This window comes from Rana temporaria, chromosome 7, assembly GCF_905171775.1.
Source record: "Rana temporaria chromosome 7, aRanTem1.1, whole genome shotgun sequence".
NCBI classification, from domain to species: Eukaryota; Metazoa; Chordata; class Amphibia; order Anura; family Ranidae; genus Rana; species Rana temporaria.
The window spans coordinates 162,264,029-162,284,770 of record NC_053495.1 but is presented as its reverse complement, the minus strand read 5'-3'; the positions used below and the strand labels follow the sequence as shown (position 1 = coordinate 162,284,770).

The window sequence follows — 20,742 nt, the reverse complement described above, 5'->3', positions numbered from 1 at the left end:
GGACTTGCCCAATAGGAAAGCAAAGATAATGGCTGCAACAACAGCTGCTTCCCTATTTCTAACTGATGACAGGTTCCCTTTAATCATCTGTTTTATGTGCAATCATGATCTTTCTTTAGGATTGCACACATGGCATGGTTATGTCTATACAATATATGCCACATGCATTTATTTATATTTTAAGAAAAAGAAAAGTGTGTGTGTGTATGATATAATATGCATGTCCCGCATACTTGCAACAAATTATATATATATATATATATATATATATATATATATATATATATTACATTTACGTCCGTCCCTGCCCTCAAGGAGCTTACAGCCTAAGGTTCCTAACTCACATTCATACATACACACATTAGGACCATGATAAAGAGCTTTTAAAGCTTCAAATTTTAAAAACAAACATGGTATGCTTACCTGCTCTGTGCACAGAGAAGCCCAGATCCTCCTCTTATCGGGTCCCTCACCGGCCCTCTTGGCCCCTTCCCCCTGCTGAGTGCCTCCATAGCACGCTCCCAGCTAAGGAGGCAGAGAACTGGGAGCGCCTCTGCTCTTGTGCACATGGCTGAATCGGGATTGGGTTCAGATAAGTATAAGGGGTGGGCTGCAGGGGGAGCTGCACACTGAAAGTTTTTGAATGCATGAAGGTAAAAACCAGTTGCCGCCTGCCCACCATCAAATGACGAAGGGACGGTGTGGCTCTCGTTCTGGGTGCACGTCCTATGACGACGCACCCAACGCCCGCTCCCGCGGGGTGATTGAGGCCACACCGTGTTGCTAGGACACGGCGCAACCTTGATCATTGTAAAGAGTGGCTGATGTGGCTTTTTAACCATGTGACCAATCACAGCTGGTCACAGGTAAATGGAGGAAGTGCCGGTAATCAGGTCTCATCGCCTCACACTGATAGTGTGTGATGAGGAGAGGCAATCAGGGCCATCTCCTTGCAGGGGGCAACAAGACATGTAATCAGGGCACTGATCATCAGTGCCCTGATTACACTAAAGTGCCAGCAATCAGTGATGCCAGTCAGTGCAGCCATATCAGCACACATCAGTGAAGGAGAAAATGTACTTTTTTAATGAAATTTACTCACAGAAATTAGGCAAAACTTAAAAAAAAAAATCTTATTTATTTTTTATTTTTGTAAAAAAAACAAAAAAAAACAACCCAGAAGTGATTAAATACCACCAAAAGAAGGCTATATGTGAAGAAAATGCAAGAAAATTCAAATGGTTATGGTGTTGCATGACCGTGCAATTCTCATTCAATGTGACAGCGCTGAAGAATGGCTTGGGCAGGAAGGGAGTGAAAGTGCCTTGTATTGAGGTGGTAAAGCTGGCCATAGACGCTGTGACTTTCTTTCCTGTGACCACAGGTTGCAGGAAGGAAAATCGCTTGAATCCCTCTCTATTGTGTTCTCCTGGGTGGGTGGTTGCGGGAAGCCGTCCTTGCTGGGAAAACACACAGTGACTATTGCTAGCGGCTATAATCGCATGAAAAATCCGACACACGGATTCACGGCCCATACACGGTTCGAATTTCGTCTTTAGACTGGAGCCATTTAACAAAACCGTATGGCCTTCATCTTTTACATGTAAGGCTTATTTATTATGTATGTGAATTGTATTTTATTATTCAGGTATGTTATTCTGGTGTTGTACAGTGCAGTGTTTTACAGATCAGTCAATATATAGAGAACAGTCCAGACTTATACAGGAGGTGGGGGGTTAAGCAGACCTGCACCATTAGCTCCATTAGGCAGCTGTATTGTGGGAACAAGACGTCGGGTCTCCGAGCGAGAAATAACCATCAGTGCCCAATCTGATTAAGAATCACTACAGCATTATGATTGCATGTTAGGTGCAGTTGGAATGCTCCTGCTAGTGTTAATACTGATGCAGCATGGAGCTTCTTTTGTCTAGCACAGAGTGTAATTGGATGTGAGGGAATGCCGTCTGCTTCTAGCTCCTCTGGTCCTGGTAAGTGTAACAAAAGCCAACACAGTCAGCAAAAGTGAAGGTCAGGAAAAACCTGCTGAGATGTTCCAGCTGCCGGTGCTTGTGTCTTCCGCAGTCACAGATTCCACCCTGTTGGTGCCCAGAATTACCTGGGAGGAAGATGGCAATGTAGCTGGACATTCACAGACAGCTCTGCGTTATGCATATATGACCAGAGAGATTGCTTTATGCTTGCACAATTGTATGAGCCGGAATGCATGCGTTTTCTGTGATTTGTTTTATTCAGAAAATAGCACAAATGGTGAGAAACTAAAAAATGTTCATGTTTTGGTACTAGTCCATTGCAGTTGTTCTTGCACCCTAAAATGATGTGACTCTAAATATGAACCCATAAACGTAATGTGTTGCCTAATTAAAAGGGGCCTTGAAATGGCTGGGGGACCCCATTTAGTCCCAGACAGCAGATTGCACACCTGCGCCTTCATAGATAAAGGTGGCCTCTAGACCACCAAACTGCACCCAGAAAAACCCTGTTACCCTGATATTAGATTACATTGCTGGCATAACCTATTCTTTAACCACTTTAGCCCCGGAAGAACTGGCTGCCCAATCACCGACCCATTTTTTTGCGATACGGCATTGCGTCACTTTAACTGATAATTGCGCGGTCGTGCGACGTGGCACCCAAACAAAATTAGCATCTTCTTTTTTTTTTTTTTCTACAAATAGAGCTTTCTTTTGGTGGTATTTGATCACCTCTGCGGTTTTAATTTTCTGCGCTATAAACAAAAATAGGGTGACCATTTTGGAAAAAAAATTATATATTTTTACATTTTTTGTTATAAATATCCCCAAAAATGTATAAAAAAAAACACATTTCTTAGTTTAGGCCGATACGTATTCTTCTACATATTTTTTATAAAAAAATCACAATAAGCATTTGAGTGGTTTGCACAAAAATTATAGCGTCTACAAAATAGGGGATAGATTTATGGCATTTTTATTATTATTTTTTTTATTTATTTTTTTACTAGTTATGGCGGCGACAAGTGATTTTTATCGTGACTGCGACATTATGGCGGACACATCAGACACTTTTGACAATTTTTTGGGACCATTGTCATTTATACAGCGATCAGTGCTATAAAAATGCGCTGATTACTGTGTAAATGACACTGGCAGGGAAGGGGTTAAATGCTAGGGGGCGATGGAGTTAAAGCGGGGGTTCACCAAAAAATAAATTTTTAACATTACATTCAGCCGAGTTGTCCTAATGACAATCGGCTGTTTTTTTTTTTTTTTTTCCCGTACATACCTAATTTTCACCGCCGCTTTCGGGTATGTCTTCTTAGGGACTGGGCGTTCCTATCTGATTGACAGGCTTCTGACCGTCGCATACTGCGCGTCACGAGTTGCTGAAAGAAGCCGAAAGTCGGTGCGGCTCTATACGGCACCCGCGCACCGACGTTCGGCTTCTTTCGGCAACTCGTGACGCGCAGTATGTGACGGTCGGAAGCCTGTCAATCAGATAGGAACGCCCAGTCCCGAAGAAGACATACCCGGAAGCGGCGGTGAAAGTCGGTATGTACGGGCAAAAAAAAAAAAAAACAGCCGATTGTCATTAGGACAACTCGGCTGAATGTAATGTTAAAAATTTATTTTTTGGGTGAACCTCCACTTTAAGTGTGTCCTAGGGAGTGATTCTAAATAGGGGGGGGGGGCTACCAGTGACACGACCCAGTGACACGACCCAGTGACACGACAGTGATCACTGCTCCCGATGATGGGGAGCAGTAGATCACTGTCCTGTCACTAGGCAGAACAGGGAAATGCCTTGTTCTGCTGCTCCGTGAGACGATTGCGGCCACCCGGTGGACATAGAGTCCACTGGCGCAGCGTGTGCCCGTACGACTGTAAATTCAAAGCAATGTACAGGTATGTTGCTTTGCGCAGCCGTACCATTCTGCCGACGTATATATACATGCGGTGGTCAGCAAGGGGTTAAATAGGAAATGCATGTAAAAAAACGTGCATTTCTTTCTTTATTTGGAGCCTGTAAAGCATTGCACCAGCGGGTCACTGGTGCCATGCAGGTCTTCAGCAGACCTGCCAGTATATCTGTGTGCCCGCACATCCCGTACGGGTAATTGGGTGCAATCTGACAGGAAGCATAAATTAACTATGGCGACGCTCTACAGTGCCGTGGTAGTTAATTGAAAACTACAAGCCGACCGCTGCAAAGGCTGCTGGACCTTGTAGTTTTCCATGCACAGAGCTTTGTCAATCGGTAACACGGCTGGGTGGGCGGAGCCCTGCTCAGCCACATTTTTTATTTTATTTTTAATTGTGACAGCTAGTGGGGAGGGAGAGGAACCCCAGTAGCTGTCGCAGCGGGGACCGGGGAGGTGCAGGGTTCGGTCTGTTGGCAACATGTTACACCCTAAATATGGGCGAAACATGTTACGAAAGGTGAACTTTAAAGGTTAACCCTTTAACTGCTACAATAATCTAGTAGTTTTGATTTTCACTAGTTTTGGTGTTCCTATTTTAATGATTCTTAAAGTGGTTGTAAGCCTTTACATATACTCAGCGAAGTGACTGGCCTCAGGTAATGCACAGAGATTAAATAAATTCTCCTACAGAAGTTGCACCTGTTTATCTGCAGTCTTCTCTACATCTGTACAAAGTCCATAATTTATAAAACTTTTCTGACATTTTTGAAAACTGGGTGGAGAGCTAAAATCACACACTGAAGATCTCAGTGAGGAGAGCTCCGAGAGCTCATTGGAGGGAATAGACACATCCCCCTTCACACAGCACATGGGGACAGAGCTGAGGTAATCAACTGGAGTTGCCTCCCCTGTCAATCACAGGCTGTGTCCTGGGGATCCCTCCCCTGTCACCTTTTTGCTCTTGGTGTCAGGAAAACTTGTCAGAAGTGCTTCATGTTGATAGCAGAGGAATGAAGCAGCAGAAAGAAATTACACTTTGTGCTTTGGATTGAGACACACTATAGAGGGATGTGCTTTGTTCATATTTCATGTCTGAGGTTTACAACCACTTTAAATATATTTAGGGATGTAGTGATTATAATTTGACGACTGAAATGCTATTGGTGTGAAATAATCCCTAGCAATAACTGGGTAAAACTAAAGCAAGTTATGCAGTATGTTGTAGCCTTCAGTTAGGGGGTAATAGTAGAGGAGGGAGAATCATTTCAGAATGTCAGAACTGCTTGTGGTATGTAGACATTTTCTGACTCGCTGGGAAATCCCTCTTTCAACCAATCGCTGTTCATTTTTTTTTTTTTCTGGGAGGATGGAGAATTATTCCCTCACTGTGTCTGCTTCACACTCATTTGTGGATCAAGTTGGGGAGCAGGTTGAAGCCTACTAATAAAGATCAGTTTTTGCTGTTTTTTTCCTTCATAAACTCCTGGAAGGAAAATGCAGCAAAATGCTACTCATTTTTATTTGCCTACTTGAAATTTATGCTTCAATTTAATATCACATCATTGCACTTCTATGCTTTTCTCCTGGTTTCATTTCTTATGCTTTAGTCCGCAGCAGATAAAAAATGCAAGGTCTGTTTCATCCAGACTTTCGTTTTTAATCTTTTCTGTTTTGTGCATTGACCAGTGAAGAAGTAAATGGAGAGAAAATAACTGAATAGAGATTTTATTTTAAAGTGAATGTAAACCTGAAATGTGTTTGTTTGTTTTTTTTTTTGTTTTTTTGCTGTCACAATGTAGAATATAAGATTTCCTATCATCTGTGCCCAGTCTTGCCACATAAAGTTAATCCAGCTCTGAGCAATCCTCTTTTATTCTTTTCTTTTTTCAGTGAGATAAACGGACAAACGGGAGAAAACTTTTGTCCGTTCTTCCCCCTTGCTGTAAATGACAGGTTATTTACATATCTCATGCACTAGCCTGAGACGGGCATTTTTTTTTTAATTCCCCCCCCCCACCCCTACTCCTTTTCTAAAGTCATGTGGTTACTTTTCTGGATTTTGACTGGATGTTGGTGATCATAGCAGAATTTAGTGTAAGGAATACATAGGAGAAAATGCATGTTGACAAGGGAAGTGTAGAGGAGGGCAGGGAGTCTACTGACATCACGACTCCACCCACAGAGCTCCAAACAGATCCACCCACAGAATCTGCAGTTTTTCAGTTCTTAGAACAGACAGAGGGGAGACATTTGACAGGTAAGGATACATGCAGGAGGCATGTATATCCTTATAGATCAGCACCAGGGCGGACTGACCATTGAGGCACTGCCCGAGGGCCCCATGCCACTAGGGGGCCCCATCAGGGTTGCCAGGCTCATTAAAACCAGGGACAGTATGTAAAAATCTGTGTTTTTTTTACATCTGTCCCTGATATGTCCAAAACCGACATGCTTTTAATGTGAAAATCCTGAGATTTTAGCTGCCCCGCCTCTGTAATGCCTCCTGGCTTGGTGGCCATCGGTAAGCCCGGGGGCCCCATAATCTTCTATTGCCCGAGGGCCCCATGAGTTGTCAGTCCGCCCCTGATCAGCACTATGGCAGTAGTTTAGAAAGGATGAGAGTGGGTTTACATCCCCTTTAAAGTATTTGCTGATACTGTTAAAGCATAACTCCAGACCAATTCAGCTAGTGTAATCAAGCACTTGATCAATGGTCTGTAATCTCATGTGTAATCTCTTAAGCTGGCCATAGAAATTCACCAAGTTCAGCAGGAACTGGCCAAATTTCAATCCATCCATGGCCGTTTCCGGCTCGAGAGAAGTTGATTTAATGGTTGACTTCTCTAATGGGACTGTTGGAAAACATTCATCTGATAATTGCCTGCAGCTAAGGGGTCCCGCTGTCAGAATTCAATGGCACAGCAGGGAGAATCCCTTGGATAGGTGAATGCTGCCCCCCAACCCCCCCCAAAAAAAATAAGACTGTATTATCACTTGACATTATAATTTTTTTCTATCAGCCAGTGGGCTAAAAAAGTGAAGAAAAAATGATCATGTAAAGTGATACTAAAGTCTTATTTATTTTTAAAATAACAAACATATTATACTTATGTGCTCTGTGCAGTGGTTTTGCACAGAGCAGCCCAGATTCTCCTCTTCTCGGTCCCCTCCCTCCTGCTTAGTGCCCCCATAGCAAGCAGCTTGCTATGGGGGCACCAGAGCCACTGCTCGGTGTGTCTATTTAGACATGGAGCCACACATTGGTCCTGCCCCCTCTCTCTCCTCATTGGCTCTCTGACTGACGGCCAATCAGGAGGGAGAGTCCCTGGACTTCGTGGCTCTCATGCAGTATCATTGGATTAAGATGGGGCTCAGGTAAGTATTAGGGGACTGGGGGCGGGGCTGCTCTGCACACAGGTTTTTTATCCTAATGCATAGAATCCATGAAGATAAAAAATTAACTTCTGCCTTCACAACCATTTTAAGCCTGGTACACATTAGAAGTTGTTTTTTTTTATTCAACCCAGCAGGCTAAATGGAAAAAAACTGCGAGATTGCCGTACTAACACAAGCTATGTTGGTGCAATGATTTCCCAAAAACATTTTTAGACCGCTTTGATGGCTTGTAACTGATCTGTATCTGTTTCAACAGTATCTGAAAGATTGGAGCCAATAAAGTAGCTTCCGATCTTTGTATAGCACCAACAGCCAAACATTTATATAGATCCTCCGTATCTAAACTTGACCTGAGTTCAGAAAGGTAATGTTTGCTATCATTTAGGCCCCTTTCAAACAAGTGCCTCCGCCTGAGGGACTCTGCTTGCTTAGCGGGGGTTCGCTCCGCTGATCCTCGCTGAGCAGGCGGATGACAGGTCCGTCTCCGCTCACTGTGCAGAGCGCAGATGGACCCAGTCCCATTCTCCTGTCCATTTTTCATTCGATCATATGCGATCCACCACGGATGGGAAATAGGACTAGTACTGCCCTCCATCTGGATTTTGCGGACAGGATAGGATCAAATAGTGGTGGATGTCAGCGGACATCCGCCGCTTCATAAAGTAAAGTGCAAGATCCCAATCAGGTCCTCCTGAAAAACATACTTTAACACTTTTTAACACTTTTAACACTTTTTTTAACATTAAAGTGAATAAGAGCATGCTTCAAATCCTTAAAATCTTCTTCCGCTCCCAAAAGTTTCAGCTCCTTCATACTTTCACCTACAGACACCAAACAAACTTTAAAATGTTCACTATCCGGCTATATCTTTTCCATTTGATATCTTTTACAGTTTTTGTGAAAAAGCTGTTAAAATTTCTTGAAATGATCACTAAACTTAATCGATTAAACAGAGTGTGTATTGGGCTTATTCTTTGCAAAACTTTAAAGCCAACAATTCAGTTTAGTGTTAGCGTTTCAAAAAAACTTTAAATATTCCACATCTTTCACACATTAGTGGTGTTAAACTTTTTTTTATGAAATTCATGTTTATTTTAAAAACCATTCCTACTTTTCCAACTATTCTCACTTCAACTTTTTCTTATGGATTTAAGCTATTCATCCAGTTAGCTTTAGCAATTCAGCTATTCAGCATTCCCACACATTTTCTGCAGGAAATGCATTTTCTAGTTACTAAAATTACTTATAGTAGGCATTACTGTCAGACCTTGTGACGGGGATCTACTAATATTCCTTCCAGTCATTCATGCATATACATATATAGTAGTATCTGGCCAGTATCCCATTAGTATAGCAAATTTTGGGTTGTCGAAGAAAACTAGAGCACCTGGAGGAACTTCCTCAAGCAAACTCCCTTTTTACCTCTGGGAGCCGAACACATTCTCTCAAAGCATTTGCTCAGTCATAGCTTCTCTTTAGTTTGTAAAATGAGCAGAATAAAATAGCATCTAAATTAAAGAGCAAGACATATGTTCTATGTTCTGTGCCAGATTGAGTAAATACTATAGGCATTGGCTTTCATATCCAGGATTCATTTTGCCATCAGCATGAAGAAGTTTGATCACAGTGCATAGCTGTACTGCTTGGATGGTAAGATTAAAGCCTGCTTGGGGAGATGTCTTCATAGATCTTTGCCAATTGGGCTTGTCATATGCTTGCATTACAGTTTTAATTGCTTTCCAGGGACCCTCCTGCAAGTTTGAGTGACATGTCTGTTGCAGCGCAGTGAAAGCTGACTAGGTTTTATTAAGTTAGGGTGCCTGACCAGACCTCAAAACACCATAACATGACCTCAAAAAGAGGGAAGCGGCTCTGATTCACTTTTGCTAGGAGATGTCTAGTATAGCTGCCAACTTGGAGCATAGCATTCTATAAAGAGTGCACAATGATGGAGCTTTTTGTTGTGGGAATATCCTCATTAAAATGCATGATGATAGTAAAAGACTTGTGTAGAAATGACAAATCCATACAGATGGAGCATGTATGTTTTAGACATATTTCATAGTTTGGCTTCAATTACTGTCTAGTAAAACATTCACATTAAGCATGATGCACTAGGCCCTTTTTAATAAAAAAAAATAATACCCACAACTACTACCAATCCCATTCCAGCTGACATCTTTCTAGGACAAGTTAAATTAATATAAAATGAATACCATGGGCAGCACGTCGGCTGCTTTCTTAATTCTAAAGGTGTTTATTTTATTTTACAACAGATAAAAGAACAAAGACAGACTGCTATTACAAGCGTGTAAAGTGCACATAGCAGTACAATCAGATGGTACATAAAATAAATCAATTGAATCGGAGGTCCACCCAATTTATTTATTTTTTTAAAGCCAGCAGCTACAAATTCTGCAGCTGCTGACTTTTAATAAATGGACACTTACCTGTCCAGCGCGCCCGCAATGTCGGAAGTCGAGCAATCGCTTGTCTTTTGGCTGCACCCGCCGCCATCCTCAGTGAGGGAATCGGGAAGTGAAGCGTTGCAACTTCGCTGCCCGGTTCCCTACTGCGAATGCGTGAGCGGCGCGGCCCGTCCTCACTGGTCCCCGCTGTCTCCTGGGACCTGTGTGTTTCCCAGAAGACAGCAGGGGGACGGGACGGGAAGGGGCGTGACTCCTGCCAGAGTCTATTCCTGGAAGTGGGTGCAAATACCTGTATTAGAAAGTATGAATCTGAAAAAAAAAAAAATCTTATTACATCTCTTTTAATGCTTTTTCAGTTAGTTTGCTACTCAGTACTTTTATAAAAGCAATTGTAGAGTTGCTGGAATTCCTAATTCGCTTTCCTAAACAACCTATTTATTTATTACAAGTACTTGTATAGCGCCATCAATTTATGCAGTGCTTTACATATATATTGTACATTCACATCAGTCCCTGCCCTCAAGGAGCTTACAATCTAAGGTCCCTCACTCTCATTTATACATACACATACTAGCCTAATCATTTACCAACATGTCTTATAAACCTTCAAATTGATGAGTTCATGCTTTTTTCCTATTTCACAATTGGCTCTTCTTTTTAAGCACCTTCAGGTTTCAACATTTTGTAAAATTCCAAAAATGAATGTAAAAAATTTTAGGATTTATAGTAGTTGCATAAATAGTTGCATAGAATACAAGCCTCCCCCACTTCCTACGTACAACTGTTTTGTGCTAGTTCACTAGTTGTGCTCAGTAGTTTTTCCAAAGAATTCGGTCCTTTTGTTTTGAACTTTCAAAAGGCTTTGTACCCTTCTAGTTCCCCAGCCTGTAGATGGCTACTTTATTAATGCCTGGGAAAACAGTGGGCATCTTTAGCCAGAAAACCAGCAAACCAAGACAATGGGAACCTGATTAAATTCGTACTTCATTCAGACCCCCTAGGATTTTAAATTTTTTATTCGAAAAAGCCTCAATGCAAATAACGAGCCGTTGGATTGTGAGTAGTAAACTTCACTTCTTTAATTTTAGCAGTAAGTTTGTAGTTGATGAACCATCACACAGATCAAGGCTAAATATTGGCCTTATGATTGTGGTATCCTTGGGGGACCAGAAAGGGACAGTTTGTTTTTGGGGGTGAGAGTCATGCTCCTGTTTATATAGTTGTTGGATAGTTGGCCCGTATGGCCAGCTATTCAAAAAATCCCTTTAGGCTGTACCTTTATGTTCCCTTTCATACATTTGCTTGCATGTTCTATATGCAAATTCTGGTGGGTTGAATTTCATACATGCACATCCAAATCCTACGCACGTCCAAAATAAGCACACCTACCTCCTAGTGCACCTCAATGCACGTATTAGAGACCGATATGTCAAAAATACACACATAAGTGCTAAGTGGCCCTAATACAATTTGTTCTTTATCACAAGGCATTTCCAGTATTTGTTTATCACCGCAAGAAATAATATGTTGCTGTTTTCTTGAAAGTCCTCTAAGTAAGTTGTAGTTGGCCTCAATATTAAGGATATCTCTCTGTTCTCCCTCTCCTCACTGGACAGGAAGGCAGCAGCGGTAGCCATTGACTCCTGCAAGCCTTAAATCACTGCAAGTCAACAGGGGGTGGGGCTATGGGGGCACTTGACAGGGAGGAGGAGCCAGGACTGGCCGGGAACCTGAGAAAGGAGGATCAGGGCTGCTTTGTGCACAATCATTGCACAGGGTAGGTAAGTGTAATATGTTTGTTATTTAAAAAAAAAATAGGTTTACAGTAAATTTAAATGCAAAACTATTAAATAAGCCTTTATCTTTGCTGCATAAATTTGTGCGCTCTGTTCCCTCGAAGGCTGGTCATATGATCAGAAACTACTGCATAACCCACATGAGCTCCACCAAAGTAGCAACTCCGGGAATAACACAAAAGTGGCACTGGCATGCCATTTCCATCTGTGTGACCAGTGCAGTAAAGCCTCTTCTTTAAAGACAAAGTTAAACTTTAACAAAAATTAAAGTGCCGCTTTTAACCCTTTGTTCGGCCGAGCTAGCGGCAGAAAAGCGCTGCAAAATTGACAGTAAAGCAACGCTAAAACCAGTGACGCTTTACTGCCGACGCCCCCACCCCCCCAGTGTGAAAGTGCCCTAAAGGATCTGCTACTGATGGCTTGGTGCCAGATATCACTGCATACCTTTTAGAAGTCTAGTGGAGTTGATGCTTCGACGGGTCAGGACTGTTTTGGCAGAAACACGATATTATGTGGGTGTTCATGATCTTTTTACCTCCACCCCTGCCTTCCCCAGGAGCAGTGCAGCTGTGTTGCCCCCATTTGAAAGGGGCTAAGGGAAACCATTAAGTGCAGATGCACTTATAATTACATTTTTAATGGTAGGGCATAGTGTTTATTATATGGCTCACTGTACATCTTCACATGGTATATGTATAATCATTCTTTGAAAGGAAACTTTCATGATAGAAGTATGGAGGTCGCCATTTCTGACTCCTGAAAGTGCCAGTTGGTTTTACATTTGGTGCAGAGTTTGTGTTAATCAGGGGCCAGGCTTTATAATACAGTATTTTATTGGAAACCTTGGGTATGCTATTTTAGTTGTACAGCAGATGATGGCATTCAGCCTCTGTTTTAATATTATTTCTTCTCTTGGCTGCAGTTTCTCCATCTCCTCACCTAGTTTCACATTTCTCTTACTAAATTACAGTGAGTGTTTCCCAGCTACCCATTAATATGATGAAATTAGGTGCACCAACCCTTTTATGCATTAAAATGACTCTACCCTCCGCCTTCTTCCCACCATTTTGAATCAATTTCTGTTTAATATAATAAGCCACTGCTTTGATTTTTTTTCTCAGTGCTGGTATATCCTTATTTTTGTGCTAATGCTGTCAGAAATTGCCATTACCATCATATTCCACTTGTTAAATCTTCCAGTAACCTTTTGAAAACACTCCTGAATAACTGCATCTTCTGGGATGATCCTTATTGCTAATAATTTGCCTTTCCCATAATGCAGGAATATGAAACTCAAATGAAACAAAGTGCTGAGTCAAGTAGGGTAATTCTGCGAGCCACTTCATTTTTGTCCCAAGAAATACAAAAAAAAATTGTTGATTAAAATAACAACTGCAAGTACTTTTTCAACTTTATCAAACTGCAAGAAGACATTTACTAAAGCATCCAGCCAAAATAATATGAAAGGGTTGACTATATAGGGTTTAGAACAGTCTAGACCACCACCAATTCAAATTGTGCTCGACATTGTTGCCTTAATGTCTTAACTTTCTTAACACGCTTTAAAAAAAATAACTTTCCTGTTTTTAGGCTTGTAATCCATGTAATTGGTCACAAACTTACCGATATTGCTCCAAGGGGTTGTACCAGGGTGATTCTTGCAGCTGCAAGCGACCAGCCGGCTGGCGGGAGACCCGAACAAAGCCCGAAACAGCTTTGTTTGGTCTTGAATCTAGTAATTAGGAAGCAATGTCATGACATCACTTCTGGATTACTGGCATCCTAAAGACGCCAGTTTTAAAAAATAGAAGGTATTCAAAAAAAGTCAATCTTGGTGTTTTGAATACTTTGAAGTGCAGAGGAGAAGTTTGGAGCCAGATCCCTCCAAAAAGAGTACCTGTCACTGTTTATTACTGTCACAGGGGATGTGTACATTTCTTGTGACAGCAATAAAAAGTGATAAAAAAATTAATTAAAAGGACAGTGTAAAAATAAAACTTTGAATATTGGCTACTGATATTGGCTATCGGCCTGAAAGGCAGCCGAAAAATTGGTATCGGCCCTGAAAAAACAAGATGGGTCAACACCTACTTGTTTGTGTGGATGAAAAAAATCTGTTTTTGTTTTTTCCCTTTGTTTAGCCTGCTAGCTAAAGGAACAAAAAACTAACAGTGTATGGCCAGCTTAATTCTCTTTTACCAGATGTCTCCCTTAGTGAGAGGTGATGTGCCTGAGAGCTTGCTCACACCAGGTGAGTTGCAGAAATGTGCAAGAAATTGGATGTTTCCCGCCACTGTGTGAAAACACTTTGCTTTTTCAGGAGGCACACAGCGTTCTTAATGGCACCCCATGCATCTGGCAAACGCGTGTGAGCTCACGGCTGCCAAAACTTGTTACAGCAGTACCATGCAATTTAGTGCAGTGCAATTGTAAATAACAGCTTATTGAAATAATTGGGCTACCCTAAACATGTTCTGCACAAACAGGCAAAAAAGTGAACCAGCCCTGAAAGTAATTACTAATATTGTGAGCTAGTCTTTTGCAAATCCACAGTACTCTGGAAATCCTTTATCATTTATTAAATGTATGTTTATAGAACAGAGTGTCCCAAAATTATTATAGATTTCCTTTAAGGGCTTTATTTGAAACCACAAGTCTGAAGTGATAGTTCTAAGTCAAACTAACCGCTGTTCCCTAAGCACATTGTAGCTGAACATTCCAATGTGAATTTTGTTTAAGACTTTTCTGCCTTAAGCTGTACTATGAAAAGAAAAACTAAAACACTTTTCAATTTGACAGTTCTTTGTTGTCATTTGTGTAATCTTGAACGGCAACTGTAAATGATAAAATAACCTTCAGACATTCTTCAGCATATGCTGCTTGCAAAATCCCCATATTTGCACTATAATTGAGATTTGCTGCATATCCATGTTATGCTGGCTGAACACAAAGGCACATTGTGCATGAAATTGCTTATGGGAGCTCAACTAAACGTTCTGTTGCAGAATGCCTGAAGCATCATTAGAGGTTTAAATCTAGATTATTGACATTGATTGTCTAATTATAGTACCCTTTGATGGGATGCTAGCAAGTTCTCATTTATGGAAACGGGACAAGCTGGTTTAAGTGAACTGACGATAACCAGCTTCATAGTAAAGAATAAGTTAATTGAAAATGGCTTCAGCTTGTGTGGTTGACTTGGTATCTATGAACAGTGATGGGCACAGGACTGGTATAAACTGTAAGCACAAATGTCACCTGCCCAAAAAAAAATGATGTAATTTGTAAAAGCTGCCTGTATATAACGTGTGTGTGTGTGTGTGTGTGTGTGTGTGTGTGTGTGTGTGTGTGTGTGTGTGTGTGTGTGTGTGTGGTCTGTGATCACCAAAGAGATTCTATTGTTCATGCCTGTCAATTTTATATTTGAATGCCTAAACATGATAGGTAGCTTTTAAGAAAGGTAGTCAACACTCATAATATTGTAGCAAGCAAAAGCTGTGCAGATTATGCAAAATGGACATTGCCCTGGTTCTTTCAAGATTTTGTTTGTGTAATTTTAAATAATTTTGGATGTTCAAGATGAAAATAATCTCCCTCTCCCTACCAAAACATATTCAAGCTATAGTTATATAATGGATATGGGCTGAAAGTGTACACTTTCAGGTTTAATTTGAGGGTATGTACATCCAGATCTGAGGAAGGGTTTAGGAATTGCAGCTCTTAAGAATAGCTAACCCCCTTTTTCAAGGGACCAAAAGTAATTGGACAATTGAATCAGAAGTTGTTTTACGGCCAGGTTTGGGCTACTCCTTTGTTATTTCTTCATCAATTAAGCAGGTAAAAGGTCTGGAGTTGATTCTAAGTGCAGTATTTGCATTTGGAATCCTATTGCTGTTCACCTACATTATGCATTCAAAGGAGGTGTCCATGCAAGTGACACAGCCCATTTTAAGGCTTCAAAAACAAAACAAATCCATGAGAGATAACATCAACATTAGGAGTGGCCAAATCAACAGTTTGGTACATTCTGAGGAAATAAGAATGCACTGGTGAGCTCAGCAACATAAAAAGGCCTGGATGTCCACTGAAGACAAAAGTGGTGGGTGATTGCAGGATCGCAAGACTTCACGAGAGCAAATACAGAGGGTTCACCACAAGGTGCAAACCATTCGTAAGCCTGAAGAATAAAAGCCAAATTAGACTTTGCAAAAAAAGCCAGACCAGTTCTGGAAAAGCATTTTTTGGACAGATGAAACTAAGATGAATCCAGTGTAGAGAAGGCTTGGAACAGCTCATGATCCAAACACACAATGTCATCGGTAAAAAATGGTGAGGGCAGTGTGATGGCATGGGCATGCATGACTGCTAGTGACACTGAGTCATTGGTGAATATTGATGATGTGACAGAAGCAGCTGAATGAATTCGGCAGTGTTTAGAGATATACTGTCAGCCCAGATTTAGCCAAATGCAGCGAAGTTGATTGGACAGTTGTTCACAGTACAGATGGACAATGATTCAAAACACACTGCAAAAGCAACCCAGGAGCTTTTGAAGAAAAAGAAGTGGAATATTCTGCAATGGCCGAGTCCCATTATCTCAACCCAATTGAGCATGCTTTTTACCTAAGGCAAAACTAAAGGCAGAAAGACCCACAGACAAAGAACAACTGAAGACAGCTGCAGTTAGAGTCTGGCAAAGCATCAGAAAGTTTGAAACCCAGACTTTGGTAATGTCCATGGGTCCCAGACTTAATGCAGTCATTGCCAAAGATTCTCAAACAAATATTAGACATTACTATTTTATTTATGATCACATTCATTTGTCCAATTACATTTGAGCCCCTGAAAATGGGGGGATTGTGTATAAAAATGGTTGCATTTCCTAAAAATTGTACTTGATATTTATGTTCAACCCTTTGAATTAAAGCTGAAAGTCTGCGTGATACTGGACTGTCGTGAGTAGACCATGTTGTCAAACAACCAATAATAACTTAGTTTGCTTCTTTATAGCAAATTAGTCACATTTGGCATATTAGGTTCAAGCGTATCTGTGCTGACATTGATGAGTTGTAATTGTGCCATTGATTTGCCCATTTTATGTGGAGTTGGGCAGGGCTGTATCAATCTCCAGGCCTTTTCTGCTGACCCATCGCCCAGGATTCATCGTTCAGTGTAGACTGAAAAGAAAGTTGTTTGATTACATGCTCTCTATATTCCTATGGAGTATACACTAGATGGCAGACTATTAACACTGATGTAGAGCACTAAACATAAATTAAAAATTCCTGGCTGCAATTGTGGGGGGACTCCTGGCTGCAATTGTGGGGGGACTCCTGGCTGCAATTGTGGGGGGACTCCTGGCTGCAAAATGGGGACATTTTGCTGCACTGGAGACACATGCTGCATTGGTAGACATGGGCAGGCTGCATTTTTGGGCATGGATAAAGTTGTTGTTAATATTTATTTTTATAACTTAATTCTGCATAAAACATTTAAGTGTAATTTCATGAGATTTATGAGGGAGTGTCTAGGGGCGGGATTAGGGCGAGGGACATGGTAGGGTTGGGCGGGGCAACTGGTGGCAAGTACGCCTTGAGGCCTGGCTAGTAGCTCAGGACTTGAAATTTTGAGCCCTGCCCTATTCAATTTCTACTTGCAACTATTCAGCGAAAAAAAAAGTCATACGATCTGTCGTACGATATTTGGATCGTGTGTACGGGGCCAAAAGACTAAAACTAAATTAAAATTTGAAGTCAAAATTAACACTGGTCTGTAGTGCATGTTCATACCTCAATACCATAAATAACATTCGATTTTCACTCCAGAAGTATATAATGAGTTTGAAAATTGTAGAGAAATGCTTAAATAATGCATTACAATTTAACTACAATCATTCGATTTTAGTCAACTAAAATGTCCTGGAGATTTAGTCGACTAAGGGCTCTTTCACACGTCCGTTCCGTTCGTCCGTTTTTTGGACGTCCGTTAACGGACCGCAATGATTCCCTATGGGCTAGCGTCCGTTAGCGGATGAGCATCCGCTAACGTCCGTTAGCATCCGTCTGCGTTAAGTTCCGTTTTTTTGGACGGAAGAAAACCCTATTTTTCTTCCGTCTAAAAAACGGAACGGACGAAAAACGGACGTTAACGGATGATCCGTTTATCATCCGTTCCGCTAACATCCGTTTTTCTATGTAAAAAGCCCCAAAAAAAAAAAAAAAAAAAACGGATGAAAAAACGGATGAAAAAACGGATGAAAAAACGGATGAAAAAACGGATGAAAAAACGGATGAAAAAACGGATGGAAAAACGGATGGAAAAACTGATGCAAAAACTGATGCAAAACTGATGCAAAACTGATGAAAAACTGACGAAAAACTGATGGAAAAACGGATCAACTGATGAAAAAAAAAACTGATCTGAAAAACTGAACGGACGTGTGAAAGAGCCCTAAATACGACTAAAACACTTGTAGAACACTAAAATGGGACTAAAACTAAAATGCCATTTTGATACTAAAACTAAATCGAAATTTGCTGCCAAAATTAACAATGTGCAGGTGGCAGTTGAACTTTAAGAGATGTATGTGTGACATCTCAATAAAGTTTGTTTTAAAAAAAAATCTGTCTAATCGCACTGATTTTGGCCCCATTGCACACCAGCTATTGCAATGCAGCAGTTGGTGTGAACAAGCCCTAAAATATTGATAAAGGAATGTTGAGCAATGATGGGCTCAGACGCTTTCGGATCAAACTCGCCAGGAGGCCGTCGCTGCACACTCCCAATCATAGGCAGTGAGGCATTTCCCAGCCCGCAGATGCACATACACAAGCTTGCCTATGATTGGTGGTGTGCAGTGTCAGCTTCCTTGCGGGTTCGATCTAAACACGCCCAAGACCATCGCTACTGTTGAGTTAAATATTTTTTTTTTTTTATACTGAAAACTTTTCTGGGTATTAACCACACGCAGTTACCAGAATACAACCATTTTCTTTAAAATGGTCCTTTAAACTTGTAGCTGGAGAATGACAGGTGGAGAATTCGTTTTGATTTTGATAAGTCTCTGTGGGGCTTTACAGACAGTTCTTTATTTTCCAGACACTTTGAAAACCTATTTCTATATAATTAGTTTGCAGTACCTCACTGTTTCCCATTTTTCTCAAAGGGTTTCTTCAGCAAACGTCTAAAAGGCTCAATCAAGAGGACAAAGAGTCAATCAAAGCTGGACAGAAACACAAGCTTTCGCCTCCCATCGTTGCGTCCTGCAGAGAGTGACAGGTAAGCGCGGTGTCTGCGATTATTTAGTGTTGCCCTGGCTGCTATCAGGTTTTGTGCAATCCAGTCCACCCATCTCCCATTCCACAGTGATAAATAGTCCCATAAATCTGTTGGCGACAACTGGCTAGAGCCGTTTGAATTTTCTGCTAAAGCCAGGATATAAAAATACTTGTGACGAGCGTCCCCGGGGATCCTGTCTGCTAGTATATTGTAGCAGGAAGATTTATGCCATCTTAACAGGATGAAGATGGCTTTATGGCAATAATTAGCTGTCTAATTGGGCTGAATATGACACACAGGGATCCCAGTCAGTGTAAGAAGAGAGGATAATTGTCTCTTGCCCCTATTCATAACACGTCTTCGTGTTTTATTAGCTATATTAGACATAGGACAGCAGTATATCAGATGTGCAATAAGACCAGCAAGTTTAACACTACAGTATGCCTTATTCTTAAAAGTTCCTTAGACTAAAAACACTCCATATACTGAGCATTATTTTTCATTTTCATTTAGATATTTTATTCCGCATCTAAAAAGGGGAGAGTTCACTTTAGTGTGGAGCATCTTTTAATAATGGGTTTCTTAAGGGCATTCCCCATTTAAAACATCTGGGTTAGTTGTCTGGAGGTTGGATCACTAACTTCTACAAAGTTTAAAGAGGAAGTAAACCCTCTGAAGCATATCTTAAAAAAAAAAACTGCAAGAGAAAGGCAAAATGAGCTAGTATGCATGGCAATGAGCAAACAAGGGTTTCTGAAGAATACGGTGTTCCTAAACTTTATGAAGATGGTCTGACTTTATCTTATAAAAAAAAAATATCTTGTTTTCATTTAACTATGGGAAGTATTAGTAGGTTTCCTGTCCACTTTTGTACATTGCATTCTTTACAAGCTGAAATCTAGCTAGTTCATTAACTATTTGCTGTTTTTCATTTTTTCCATTTTATAGTTCAATTTTTTTTTATTACATTTTCAAACAAGGAGTGTTCATTTCAAAGAATTAGTTGTCATTCTTATAGTACAAAGTTATTTTTAATTTGTATATGGTCTAGCACAGGGATATGCTATTAGCGGACCTCCAGCTGTTGCAGGACTACAAGTCCCATGAGGCATATCAAAACTGACGGCCACAAGCATGACACCCAGAGACAGAGGCATAATGGGACTTTGTAGTTTTGTAACAGCGGGAGGCGGCTAATTGCATATACCTGGTCTAGCAGAACAAAATGTGTTATAGGAATTTAAAATAAAGCACTGCTACCGGTATGCTTGGACTGTAGCAATACTACTAGAGCAATTCATTGGATACCAAAAGTGAGACTGGAACTCTTAGTGTAGCTAGTGCTTGGCTTCGGGTTGGACTGTAAAGAGAATTGTCCTGGTTATTTATTTAGTAGTCTATTCCAATTGGTGCCACTAACTTGCCTGGCAGGGGTGGACTAGCTTGGGCACCTGGGGCAGTTGCATCCCTTGTGGGTCCCAGGCTCCACTATCATTCCCTCTGCCAGCATCTTATTAATTTGGGGAAATGGTTGGCGGGATAGAGGACATGTGCTGGGGGAGTGGGGGGGACAGATTTCATATCCAACCCCCCCTCTTCTAGCACAAGTCCTCCTCTCCTTTAGTGCCCCCTAGAACATACCCCCCCCCCCCCCCCATATCAAACCATTCCAAGTATACATCTTTGTTGCCTGCCCTCCACCACCTTTCCTAGTCACTGTGTCCCCACGTATATATGACATAGATTCGCTTTAAAAGATGCCAATTAAAACCTCTTAAAAGAAATTCATTTTTTTATTCAACTTTCTATTTAAAAAAAAAAAATGAAAACAAGATCTCTTTTACCCAGACATAAAAAAATAACTGACGTTTTTATGTTGGCAGAAAGAGTAAAAACCACAAAGATGTCCTGTATACAAGCATGT

The 20,742-nt window shown here is 40.9% G+C and overlaps 1 protein-coding gene across 9 annotated transcripts in view; it reads left to right on the top strand.

The window, feature by feature from the left end:
- Nucleotides 1–20,742, top strand: part of RASAL2 (RAS protein activator like 2) — a 425,879-nt gene that overhangs the window by 313,282 nt on the left and 91,855 nt on the right. For all 9 annotated transcript variants that reach the window (XM_040360350.1, XM_040360349.1, XM_040360355.1 and 6 more), the window contains one exon: nt 18,706–18,818. In XM_040360350.1, coding sequence (XP_040216284.1) covers nt 18,706–18,818 — 113 coding nt within the window. The remainder of the gene's footprint in view (nt 1–18,705; nt 18,819–20,742) is intronic.